We start from the raw sequence: 12,089 nt of genomic DNA on the forward strand, positions 1-12,089 counted from the left end.
CTTATGAATAAAGTTTGGAAATGTTAAATATACATTTATAAATACTAATGGAGTATTGTGTAGTCATTAAAAGTAATGTTTAGGGCTGGGCACCATGGCTCACGCCTGTAATCCCAACACTTTGGGAGGCTGAGGCGGGTGGATTATTTGAGGTCAGGAGTTCAAGACCAGCCTGGCAAACATGGTGAAACCATGACCTGTCTGTACCAAAAATATAAAAATTAGGTGGTAGTGGCGCACATCTGTAATCCTAGCTACTTGGGAGGCTGAGGCAGAAGAATCGCTTGAGCCTGGGAGGTGGAGGTTGCAGTGAGTCGAGATCATGCCACTGCACTCCAGTCTGGGTGACAGAGTGAGACCCTATCTCCAAAAAATAAGAAAGAAAGGAATGTTTATAAAGAGTTGATTGGAAGATGGGGAAATGTTTGTTAAGTGAAAATAATATAATTTTTTGAGTGTGAAGAGAGTTAGGGCATACTTTGTTTTATTGTGCATTTCAGGTAATGTGGTTGTTTTTAGAAATTGAAGGTTTGTAGCAACCCTGTGCCTATTGGTGCTGTTTTTCCAACAACATATGCTCATTTATGTCTCTGTGTCACATTTTGGTAATATTTGCAACATTTCACATTTTTATGGTATCTGTTACGGTGATCTGTGATCAGTGATGTTACTATTATAATTGTTTTTATGTATTCCTAACTTCGTCCATGTAAGACAGTGAACTTAATTGGTAAGTGTTGTGTGTTTTCTGATTGCACTAACCCACCATTCCCCATCTCTTTCTGTCTCCTGGGACCTCCTTATTCCCTGAGACACCACAATATTGAAATTAGAACAATTATTAGCCCTACAGTGGCCTCTCAGTGTTCAAGTGAAAGGAAGAGTCACACATCTTTCACTTTAAATAAAAAGCTAGAAAAGATTAAGCTAAGTGAGTAAGGCGTGTTGAAAGCCAAGACAGGCTGAAAGCTAGGCCTCTTGCACCAGTTAGCCAGGTTGTGAATGCAAAGTTCTTGTAGGAAATTAAAAATGCTATTGTAGTGAACATATGAATGATAAGAAAGCAAAAGAGCTTTATTGCTGATATGGAGAAGGTTAGTGGCCTGGATAGAAGATCAAGCCAGATAGAACATAAAGCCAAAGCCTAATACAGAGCAAGGCCCTAACTCTTCAATTCTATGAAGGTTGAGAGAATGAGATTTAAGAAAAGAAGTCATCTCTATAACACAAAAGTGTAAGATGAAGCAGCAAGTGCTGATGTAGAAGCAGCAGCAAGTTGTCCAGAACTTCAGCTCGGATCACTCATGAAGGTGACTCCATTAAACAGCAGATTTTCGAGGTAGATGAAACAGCCTTCTGTTGGAAGATGCCATGTAGGACTTTCATAGCTAGAAAGAAGTCAGTCCTTGCTTCAAAGCACAGGCTGACTCTCTTGTTAGGAGCTAATTCAGCTGGCTGGAAACTTTTAAGTTGAAGCCAGTGTTCATGTACAATTCTGAAAATCCTAGGGCTGTTAAAAATTATGCTAAATCTACTCTGTCTGTGCTCTGTAGATGGAACAACAAAGCCTGGATGACAGCACATCTGTTTACAGCATGGTTTGCTGAATATTTTAAGCCCAATGTTGAGACCTGCTCTTGTTCAGGGGAAAAAAAAAAAACACACGCGGATTCTTTACAAAATATTATTATTCATTGACAATGCACCTGGTCACCCAAGAGCTCTAATGTATGAGGAGATTAATGTTATTTTCTTGCTTGCTAACACAACATTTATTCTGCCCATGGATAAACGAGTGATTTGACCTTTCAATTCTTGTTATTTAAGAAATACGGGGCTAGGCATGGTGGCTCATGCCTGTAATCCCAGCACTTTGGGAGGCCAGGACTAGTGGATCACTTAGGTCAAGAGTTCGAGACCAGCCTGGCCAACATGGTGAAATCCCGTCTCTACTAAAAATATAAAATCAGGCATGGTAGCACACACCTGTAATCCCAGCCACTCAGGAAGCTGAGGCAGGACAATTGCTTGAACCCAGGAGGCAGAGGTTGCAGTGAGCCGAGATGATACCATTGCACTCTAGCGTGGGCAACAAGAGCAAAACTCTGTCTCAAATAAAAAGAAAAAATACAGGCTGGGCATGGTGGCACACATCTGTAATCCCAGCACTTTGGGAGTCCGAGATGGGAAGATCTCTAGAGCTCAGGAGTTCGAGATCAGCCTGGGCAACATTGCAAGACCTAGTCTCTATTATTAAAAAAAGAAAGACATTATAAGGCTATGTCTTATAATGTTGCCACTAATAGTGATTCCTTTTATGGATCTGGGCAAAGGGAATTGAAAACCTTCTGGAAAGGATTCACCATTCTAGATGGCATGAAGAATATTTGTGATTCATGGGGAGAGATCAAAATATCAGTATTAGGCCTAGGCATGGTGGTTTACGCCTGTAATCCCAACACTTTGGAGGCCGAGGTGGGCAGATCATGAGGTCAAGAGATCGAGACCATCCTGGCCAGCATGGTGAAACCTCGTCTCTGCTAAAAATACAAATGTTAGCCAGGTGTGGTGGTGCACGCCTGCAGTTCCAGCTACTCAGGAGGCTGAGGCAGGAGAATCCCTTGAACCCGGGGGCAGAGGTTGCAGTGAGCCGAAATCGCACCACTGCCCTCCAGCCTGGCCACAGAACGACACTCGCTCTGTCTCCAAAAAATATATATATATGTATATTATATATACATTTATAATGTACCTACATTATATATACATTTTATATATATAAAATATATAAATAATATATATTTATAAAAACGTAAAACAGGAGTTTGGAAGAAGTTGATTCCATCACTCATGGATGTCTTTGAGGGGGTTCAAAACTTCAGTGGAGGAAGTAACTAAAGGTGTGGTGGAAATAGCAAGAGAACTAGAATTGGAAATAGAACCCAAAGATGGGACTGAATTGCTATAATCTCATGAATAAAGCTTGAACAAATGAAGAGTTGCTTCTTATGGATGAGCAAAGAAAGTGGTTTTGCTGGGCACAGTAGCTCACGCCTGTAATCCTAGCACTTTGGGAGGCAGAGGCAGGTGGATTGCCTGAGCTCAGGAATTCAAGACCAGCCTGGGCAACATGGTGAAACCTCGTCGCTACTAAATATACAAAAAATTAGCTGGGTATGGTGGTGGGTGCCTGTAGTCCCAGCTTCTCGGGAGGCTGAGGCAGGAGAATTGCTTGAACCCAGGAGGCAGAGGTTGCAGTGAGCTGAATTCGTGCCACTACACTCCAGCCTGGGCAGCAGAGTGAGACTCTGTCTCAAAGAAAAAAAAAAAGAGTTTCTTGAGATGGAATCTACTGATGAACATGCTGTGGACATTGTTCAAATGACAACAAAGGATTTTAGAATATTGCATTAATGGAGCAGCAGCAGAATTTGAGAGGATTGACTCCAGTTTTGAAAGAAACTTATGGGCAAAATGCTATCAAGCTACATTGCATGCTACAAAAAAAATCTTTGTGAAAGGAAGAGTCAATTTATGTAGCAAACCTCATTATCTTAAGAAATTGCCAGAGCCACCTCAGCCTTCAGCAGTCACTACCATGATCAGTCAGCAGCCATCAACATCAAGGCAAGACCCTCCACCAGCAAAAAGAATATGATTTGCTGGAGATTCAGATGATTGTTAAGGTTTTTTTAGCTACAAAGTATTTTTTTAACTAACATGTATATTATTTTTAACACATAATGCTATTACACACTTAATTGACTATAGTATAGTGTAAATGTAACTTTTTAAAAATTTATTTGTTTGTTTTTTAGAGACAGAGTCTTACTCTGTCACCCAAGCTGGAGTGCAGTGGCTTGATCAGGGCTCAATGCAGACTCGAACCGCTGGTCTCAAGCAATCCTCCCACCTCAGCCCTCCAAGTGGCCAGGACTACAGGTGTACCCCACTACGTCTGGCTAGTTTTTGTATTTTTTTCCTGAGACAGGGTTTTGCCATGTTGCCCAGACTGGTCTCAAACTCCTGGGCTCAAGTAATCTGCCAGCTTCAGCCTTCCAATGTGCTGGAACTGCAGGCATGAGCCACTGTGCCCAGCCTAAACCTTACAATTTTCTAGAGGTTTATTAACCAGAAAGAACAGACTCTACTGTCATTTCTTATATTTTTTTGTGCTGAGATTCTTTCTCTCATTATAAAAAAAAAAAACCAGAAAAGTCGAGCCGCGCATCGTGGCTCACATCTGTAACCCCAGCACTTTGGGAGGCCGAGGCGGGCAGATCATGAGGTCGGGAGTTCGAGACCAGCCTAGCCAATACGGTGAAACCCCGTCTCAACTAAAAAAAAAAAAATACAAAATTTAGCCGGGCATGGTGTCACGGGCCTGTAGTCCCAGCTACTTGGGAAGCTGAGGCGGAAGAATCACTTGAACTCGGGAGGCGGAGGTTGCAGTGAGCGGAGATTGCACCACTGCACTCCGGTCTGGGTGACAGAGCAAGACTCATCTCAAGAAAAAAAAGTCATGTGTTGCTTAACATCAATATATTCTGAGGCCGGGTGCGGTGGCTCACGCCTATAATTCCAGCACTTCGGGAGGCCAAGGTGGGCAGATCACTTGAGGTCGGGAGTTCAAGACCAGCCTGGCCAACATGGTGAAACCCTGTCCCTACGGAAAAAAAAAAAAAAAAATTAGCTGGGCATGGTGGCAGGCACCTGTAATCCCAGCTACCCGGGAGGCGGAGGCAGGACAATCGCTTGAACCCAGGAAGCAGAAGTTGCAGTGAGCTGAGATCACACCATTGCACTCCAGCTTCAGTGACAGAGCAAGATTCAATCTCCAAAACAAAAAAAGAATATGTTCTGAGAAATGCGTCATTAGGGAATTTTATCCTGTGAACATCATGGAGTGTACTTACATAAACGTAGATGGTATAGCCTACTAAAAACCGAAGCTATATTGTGTAGCCTATTGCTCTTCGGCTGTAAACCTGCACTGCATGTCACTGTATTGAATACTATAGGCAACTGTAACACAATGGTAAGTACTTACATATCTAAACTTTTTTTTTTTTTTAACGGAGTCTCGGTCTCTCTCCAGGCTGGAGTGCAGTGGCGCAGTCTCAGCTCACTGCAACCTTCGACTCCCTGGTTCAAGCAATTCTCCTGCCTCAGCATCCCGAGTAGCTGGGATTACAGGCATGCACCACCATGCCCAGCTAATTTTTGTATTTTTAGTAGAGACGGCGTTTCACCATGTTGGCCAGGATGGTCTCGATCTCCTGACCTCTTGATCCGCCGGACTCGGCCTCCCAAAGTGCTGGGATTAACAGGCGTGAGCCACCGTGCCCGGTCATATCTAAACATTATAGAACACAGAAAATTGTGAAAAGTATAAAGAAAAATTCACTCACTTTCACCAAATGGAGATTTACAAAATAACAATTTCCTTTTTTTTTTTTTTTTTTAAGATAACAATTTCAGTATTACTATCTTACAGTCTTTTTCTTCTATAAATGTTAGCATTGTATTTGAAACCAGTCACACGCATAGTCAGGCATACCTTGGAGATATTGAGGTTTCACTTCCAATCCACCACAATAAAGCAAATATTGCAGTAAAGCATGTTACATGCAGGTGGATCACTTGAGCCCAGGAGGTTGAGGCTGCTGTGAGCCAAGATCACGCCACCATAGTTCAGCCTGGACAACTGAGTGAGACCCTGTCTCAAAAAAAAAAAAGAAAATTATAAGGTTTAATACAATTTTCTCTGTTTCTTACATAAGCCATTCTTAGGCAAGAAAAAAAATTCTTTGTGAATACATGATGATATGGATTCATAGACTCTCATCCTTGAAAGAGGCCTTAAATTTGACATAGCTTTTTTTTTTTTTTTTGAATCATATACTTCAATCTCCACATGGTTTGGTGGATTCACTTAGGGAGAGGTTAAATTCCTGTTTTGTCTTTTGACAGATCTATTAAATTATTAGAATGGTTTCTGTTCTTTGGCAGATCTGTTAGAATAAAATTTCTTTTCCCTATGGCTTCATACTTTTGTCCTTGTTTTGCTTCCTGAGATCACACCAGTTTGATTCCTCTTCCTGACAACGGTTATGCCCTTCCTGCATTGTTTTTTTATATTTCTTCTACATTTCACAAAGCATAATTAAAATCTTAAATTATTAATTTTATTGGTAATTATTTATCATTCACTTCTACTTTAACTTTTTTTTTTTTTTTTTTTTGAGACAGGGTCTTGCTTTGTGGCCCAGGCTGGGTTGCAGTGTTATGATCACCGGTCACTACAGCCTGGATCTCCTGGGCTCAAGCGATTCTCTTGCCTCAGGCTCCCATGTAGGAGATACTACAAATGTGTGCCACCACATGTGGCTAATTTTTTCATTTTTAGTAGAGATGAGGTCTCTCTCTGTATACCAGGCTGGTCTTAAACTTCCAAGCTTAAGTGGTTTTCCCAGCTCGGCCTTTCAAAGTTGGCCAGACTGGTCTCGAACTCCTGACCTTAGGCAGTCCATCCACCTCGGCCTCCCAAAGTGCTGGGGTGGCAGGCGTGAGCCACTGTGCCCGGCCAACATTTTTTTAAAGTTAGATAGCCAACTTGAACCAGAAGCTCATCTGTGATCCAGCCAGAATAAACCAATACCCTTTACTTCCCTAATTCTTATTGTGTATTCTCATAGTATTATGTAATAGTCTTTTAGAAAACATGTTACAGTATGTGATTGATTCAAGATTTTTTTTCTAAACCTTTAAAAAATGAAAAAATATAGCATTGCTAAACCTTGTCTTCTTATTCAGTACTACTATAATTGTGTTTTAGACCAGGTTTTTCAATCTCTTTTAGAATTCCCGTTGTGTCCACACATTCCCAGCCCTCTCAAGTTCATATCCATCAAAAAGCTCTCAGTATGTCATCTGTAGTTTCATCTATGTCATTTATAAAAGTGTTGAATGGTAATTTAAGATTCTTAAAATCCTTAAAGTTTAAGATTTCTTTAGTCCTGGATATTATAGAAAAAAAGTTTTGAAATAAGCATCAGAAGAAATTTGGAAAATAATTTTATTGATAACTTTATTTTCAGATTTCTAGTTTGGAATAGAAGTCAAGGTTTTTATAGTCTGTATTACTTTTTCTTTGTTTTCAGGGATCCATCTGTCTCTAAGTCTGTAGAACGAATCTTTAAAATCTGGGAAGATAGAAATGTATACCCAGAAGAGATGATTGTGGCATTGAGAGAAGCTTTGAGTAAGTGTCTTTTTTCTCTCCTAAAAGAAAATTTTGAGTCAGTCTTTACAATTACATAATTTTATAGATATGGTCATGTTGTATAATAGTGAAAAATTAAGTTTTGAATCTAGCCCTATTTAAAATTAAATACTTTTGAGAAACCTAGATCTGTTTGAATTAAAATGTAAATAGAATTGGTTTTAGGGATGGGGTTGGATTTTGTTTTTTAGTGATAACAAAAGTCAAGCATATTAAGTGGTGATAGCCATCTGGTTATTTTCCTGCATTTGCATTGAGTGTTTCAAATGGTTCATTGTTTGTGTTAATAAATACTGCCCTGTGCCCTTACTGTTGGAGAATTTTTCACAGGGTGTCAATTCTTACTAAGCTGTTTGGTAGTAAGCATATATCGGCAGTCTTTAGACTGTCTTTTGATTTAGATTTACAGTAAGTTGTGTACTGTTTTGTTAAAAGGAATTTAATTCTTATGTATTATATGCTTGTAATTAAGTTATTGAGTAGAAGTTGGTGATAATCTGCTACCATGACCGTCATTTGACTAGAAATTTGCTTTAAAAATGGCATCTTCTAAGAAGCTGTTAAATTCTTCATTTTAATTTGTTAATTGGTATTTTTAAGCCTCCTTCCCTATTTTTTTCAGAATTGGTAATTTCACTGATGATAAAAATCATGTTTATTTGACAGCTTCTTAGATCGGGTAGGAATTTCTATTTTTTCATAAAAATGAAAGAAAAGGAAAGAAAGAAACAACACACAGTCTCGGATTGCCTTTTTTCATGCTGCAACTTTGGCACTGAAGTGGACAGACAGAACAGCTTCCCATAATGCCAGATTGCAAAAACTGAAATGTTTTCCAGGTACCACTTTCAAAACTCAGAAGCAGCTGAAAGAAAATCTGAACAAACAACCGAATAAGCAGTGGAAGAAATCACAAAGTAAGGAACAAAATCTCAACTAATATAAAATTACCTCCTCTTTTTGGAGCAGAAGAAAATGTAGACCATTTGACATCGTACCTGGCATAAACCATGGGCAAGCCTGTTTTCCAGGCCTGGGAGGCTCCCAGTGACCTATGATAAACAAGCCATCATGGAGTTACTTCTTAAAAAAAAAAAAGCAAACAAAAACTACACTTTAAAACAAAGGAAATGCAGACAAGGGTTTAATTGAGTGAAGATTCAAGAGTAGTTGGGGGATTGAAAGAAGAAAAAAATACTTGATAGTGTCCAGGCTAATTTTCAGGTTCAAGGATATATGATGTTAGAGGCAGCTGGCATTAAACAACAGATCTGAAGAGGAGACTAGGCATTAAGAAGCATTTCTGTGGGAACCATGAAATCTCCAGATTTGGGGGATATACTCTACCAAATTAGACGTGGGCCTCAGATCCTGGCCAGAAGCTCATTCTGTAATGGGAGCTCCTGTTATATTTATCATATTTACCCAGCATGAGATCAAGGGAATGGAATACTGCATGTGATAGGCTGCTGTGGGCAAACTGAGGAATATTGAGAGAGACTTGAAGGTATGGAGGGAACAAAGTAAAAGAGAGTGAGAATTGGGAGGTAAAACAAGACACTTGGGATGGTTTTGCTCCAGCGAGCATATGATATCCATCATGATTAAGGGAGTCCTCAGACATCCTTTTGGTCATAAGTTGCATGCTTAGGAACAACAAGAGTCGTCATTTCAGCCAAAGTTCAACCACAGTGTTAATATACCTAGAAGTTTCCTTGCCTATTTTTGCTATGAATTGAGTCAGCAGAAAAAGAAATTCAAAGGATAAATATATAGGAATAGAGTTATTTGTCACTAATTTTCTTCAGCCAGTGCTCAGGATTAATTGGATGTCCTGTTCCTGAACACTCTTAATTTGAGGTATTTAGATCCTCTTACACCCACACTAGGAAAAAAAGGTACTTGATGTATCTCGGTGTCTCCAAATCAATAATTCTAGGACTTTATGACTTCAAGGGTCTGTTGGAGGTAAGTAGATTAGGTCTGTCTAAATAGCATATTTTTACATTGACCACGTTTAGGAGTGTTCAAATTTCCTAGTCCATTATTTATTTTAGGAATTATGACTTAAATGTGCATGTTGCCATATGTTCAGAGTATATCCTTAACTATAGAGCTAAAATTTTTCCTATTAGTCAACTTTTTGTGTCTGTATTCTTAATGACCTTTTGTTTAATTCCAACAGCATCTACAAATCCAAAAGCTGCTCTCAAGTCTAAGATAGTTGCGGAATTTCGAGTAAGTTACAGAATTTGTTTAATACAGCAAAGTATTATTCACCCCTTTTGTATTATAGTTTCCTGTATAGTCCAATAAGATTTATTTGTATTCAGTTACACCTGTCATGTTTTAAACATGCGGGAACTGTTCTAAAGGAACCCAGATTGGGATTAGATTGCTTGGCGTTTTATCTGTTCCCCTAATGGTAGAAATAACCTTCTTCCAGTATATCTATTATCAGCTGAGTTCTGTATTCAATTTATGCCAGCAAGAGAGTTTATTTTCCTGTGAAACTCTTTCTAAATTAGAATTTGCTTACAGAAGGCTATGTTTATGTAATTAAAATTTAAAGAGGCTTTGTAAGTGGACCTTTGTCTGTTTTAGTCTTAACTCTGTATCCATAAATTAGCTTTGTATAATTAAGGAAAAGGATCTTTTAAAGTCTATAACTAAACATGATTTTGACATGAGAATTGATCATTAATATCTGTGACTGTGAGAAAAAGTGAAAAGTTTTTTCCTCCCAGGGTTTTGTTAAACTTTAGGGTTTTGTTTTTGTTTTTGTTTTGTTTTGTTTTGTTTTGTTTTATAAAACAGGGAGAGATAGAATGAGAATAATTGAATGATCTTGTAAATGAAATATGACTCTGGTCTGTGTTTAGTCTCAGGCCCTAATTGAAGAGCTGTTGCTATACAAGCGCTCAGAAGATCAGATAGAACTGAAGGAAAAGCAGTTGTCAACTATGAGGGTGGATGTGTGCAGCACAGAAACTCTCAAATGCTTAAAAGGTAATGCTTACATCCTTTTAGAATAAGTCAGATTTTCTTTCCATATCTGTCATTTTTCCGGTAATCATACTGGTTTACCTCATAAGGAGAGCCTTGGGTAGAAAATAGTTGTGGCACCTCTGGTTTCCCAGGTAGTTGTTTCATGCATATAAATTTCGTAAGTAAATTCTATCTTTCTCATTTCTAGTACTTTCTTGGTGTATTGGGTTATATATATAGACAGTTGTATTTCACATGTGTGGTTACTTGGTATGGGTATGCTCTTCAATGAAGTTACTCTAATGCCTCATAAAATCTAGTTAGACCATCTCTTTTCCTTGCATTGTAAATTGTAAATCATACTAATAATTTATTATAATGTAAGCCTCATGAAGGCAGAAATTATATTGATTTGTTCATTGCTATACGCTGGCACCTAGAGCTATACTTGGCACATAATAGATATTTGATGAATATTTTTGAAATAATAAGTAAATGACTACTGGCTATTAATTTTGGCACCAATTTTATTCCTGTACCATACTTTAAATTTAACAGACCAGGCACAGTGCCTATAATCTGAACTCTTTGGGAAGCCAGGGCAGGAGGATTGCTTGAGACCAGGAGTTTGAGACTAGCCTGGGCAACATAATGAGACCCTGCCTCTACAAAAAAATTAAAAAATTAATGTACTTGGTGGCACACACCTGTAGTCCTAGCTGCCCGGGAGGCTGAGGCAAGCAGATTGTTTGACCCCAGGAGGTCGAGGCTATAGTGAACTGTGATCATGCCACTGCACTCCGGCCTGGGTGACAGAAGAGACCATCTCTAAAGAAAACATTTTTTTAAACAAATAATTAATTTAACGTATATTATCTAATTCAATCATCATAACAGAAAACATGCTAAAAATCTCTATTTTATCACATGAGAAATCTGAGGTCTTGTAAGGAGATTAGTAGCTTGCCCAAGTTACACAGCTGGTAAGAGGCAAAGCCAAAATTTATACTCACATCCAAAGCCGTATTCTGCCAGTCACTGGGAAAGAAGTAGATGTACTGAATTATCACGAATCTTTTTCAGATAGGAAAGAATAACTTTTATTGTGTGCATACAGAGGTCACTTTATTTTTACTTTTCTGAACGTTACTTTTCTTGTTTAAGAGATAACATCTTACTGCCTTCTGTAATGCAAAAGTTATGGTATAAGTGAATAGAATTGAGCTTCATTCTGTTATTCCTAAGTAAGTAGCAGTGTAGAATCCAATTTGTGAAGAAAATAAGTAATCACCAAACTCTTTTAGTTGAACTTTCTTTTCTTTACCTTAGTTACAAGTGCCTTCACTCTGGCAGGTTCACATGAGTCTGTTTTGTAAAGAATTTTAATAATCTGTTTTGTGGTTTTGTAATTTGGAGAAGCTTCTTTAAGATAAAATTGTTAGGCCAGGTGCGGTGGCTCATGCCTGTAATCCCAGCAACTTTGGGAGGCCAAGGCAGGCAGATCACGAGGTCAGGAGATCGAGACCATTCTGGCTTACACAGTGAAACCCCGTCTCCACTAAAAATACAAAAAATTAGCCGGGCATGGTGGCGGGCGCCTGTAGTCCCAGCTACAGGCTGAGGCAGGAGAATGGCGTGAACCTGGGAGGCAGAGCTTGCAGTGAGCCGAGATCGCGCCACTGCACTCTAGCCTAGGTGACAGAGCAAGACTCCGTCTCAAAAAAAAAAAAAAAAGACAAAACTATGAAACTAAGAGTATTGCACAGTAAGGCAGCAAGAGTATGTTCACAAAGAGAGGTTTTCTTCAAAAGTCAAA

At 39.0% G+C, this 12,089-nt stretch overlaps 1 protein-coding gene across 10 annotated transcripts in view; it reads left to right on the forward strand.

Annotated features, from left to right (window-relative positions):
- RPRD2 (regulation of nuclear pre-mRNA domain containing 2) overlaps positions 1-12,089 on the forward strand; it is a 117,664-nt gene that overhangs the window by 74,915 nt on the left and 30,660 nt on the right. For 5 of the 10 annotated variants that reach the window (XM_050749355.1, XM_050749341.1, XM_050749371.1 and 2 more), the window contains exons 3-6: positions 7,164-7,264; positions 8,125-8,202; positions 9,471-9,523; positions 10,168-10,294. In XM_050749355.1, the coding sequence (XP_050605312.1) occupies positions 7,164-7,264; positions 8,125-8,202; positions 9,471-9,523; positions 10,168-10,294 (359 nt within the window). The remainder of the gene's footprint in view (positions 1-7,163; positions 7,265-8,124; positions 8,203-9,470; positions 9,524-10,167; positions 10,295-12,089) is intronic. The other 5 variants (XM_050749351.1, XM_050749362.1, XM_050749415.1 and 2 more) reach the window with 1 other exon arrangement.

Source organism: Macaca thibetana, chromosome 1 (assembly GCF_024542745.1).
Source record: "Macaca thibetana thibetana isolate TM-01 chromosome 1, ASM2454274v1, whole genome shotgun sequence".
Taxonomy (NCBI): domain Eukaryota; kingdom Metazoa; phylum Chordata; class Mammalia; order Primates; family Cercopithecidae; genus Macaca; species Macaca thibetana.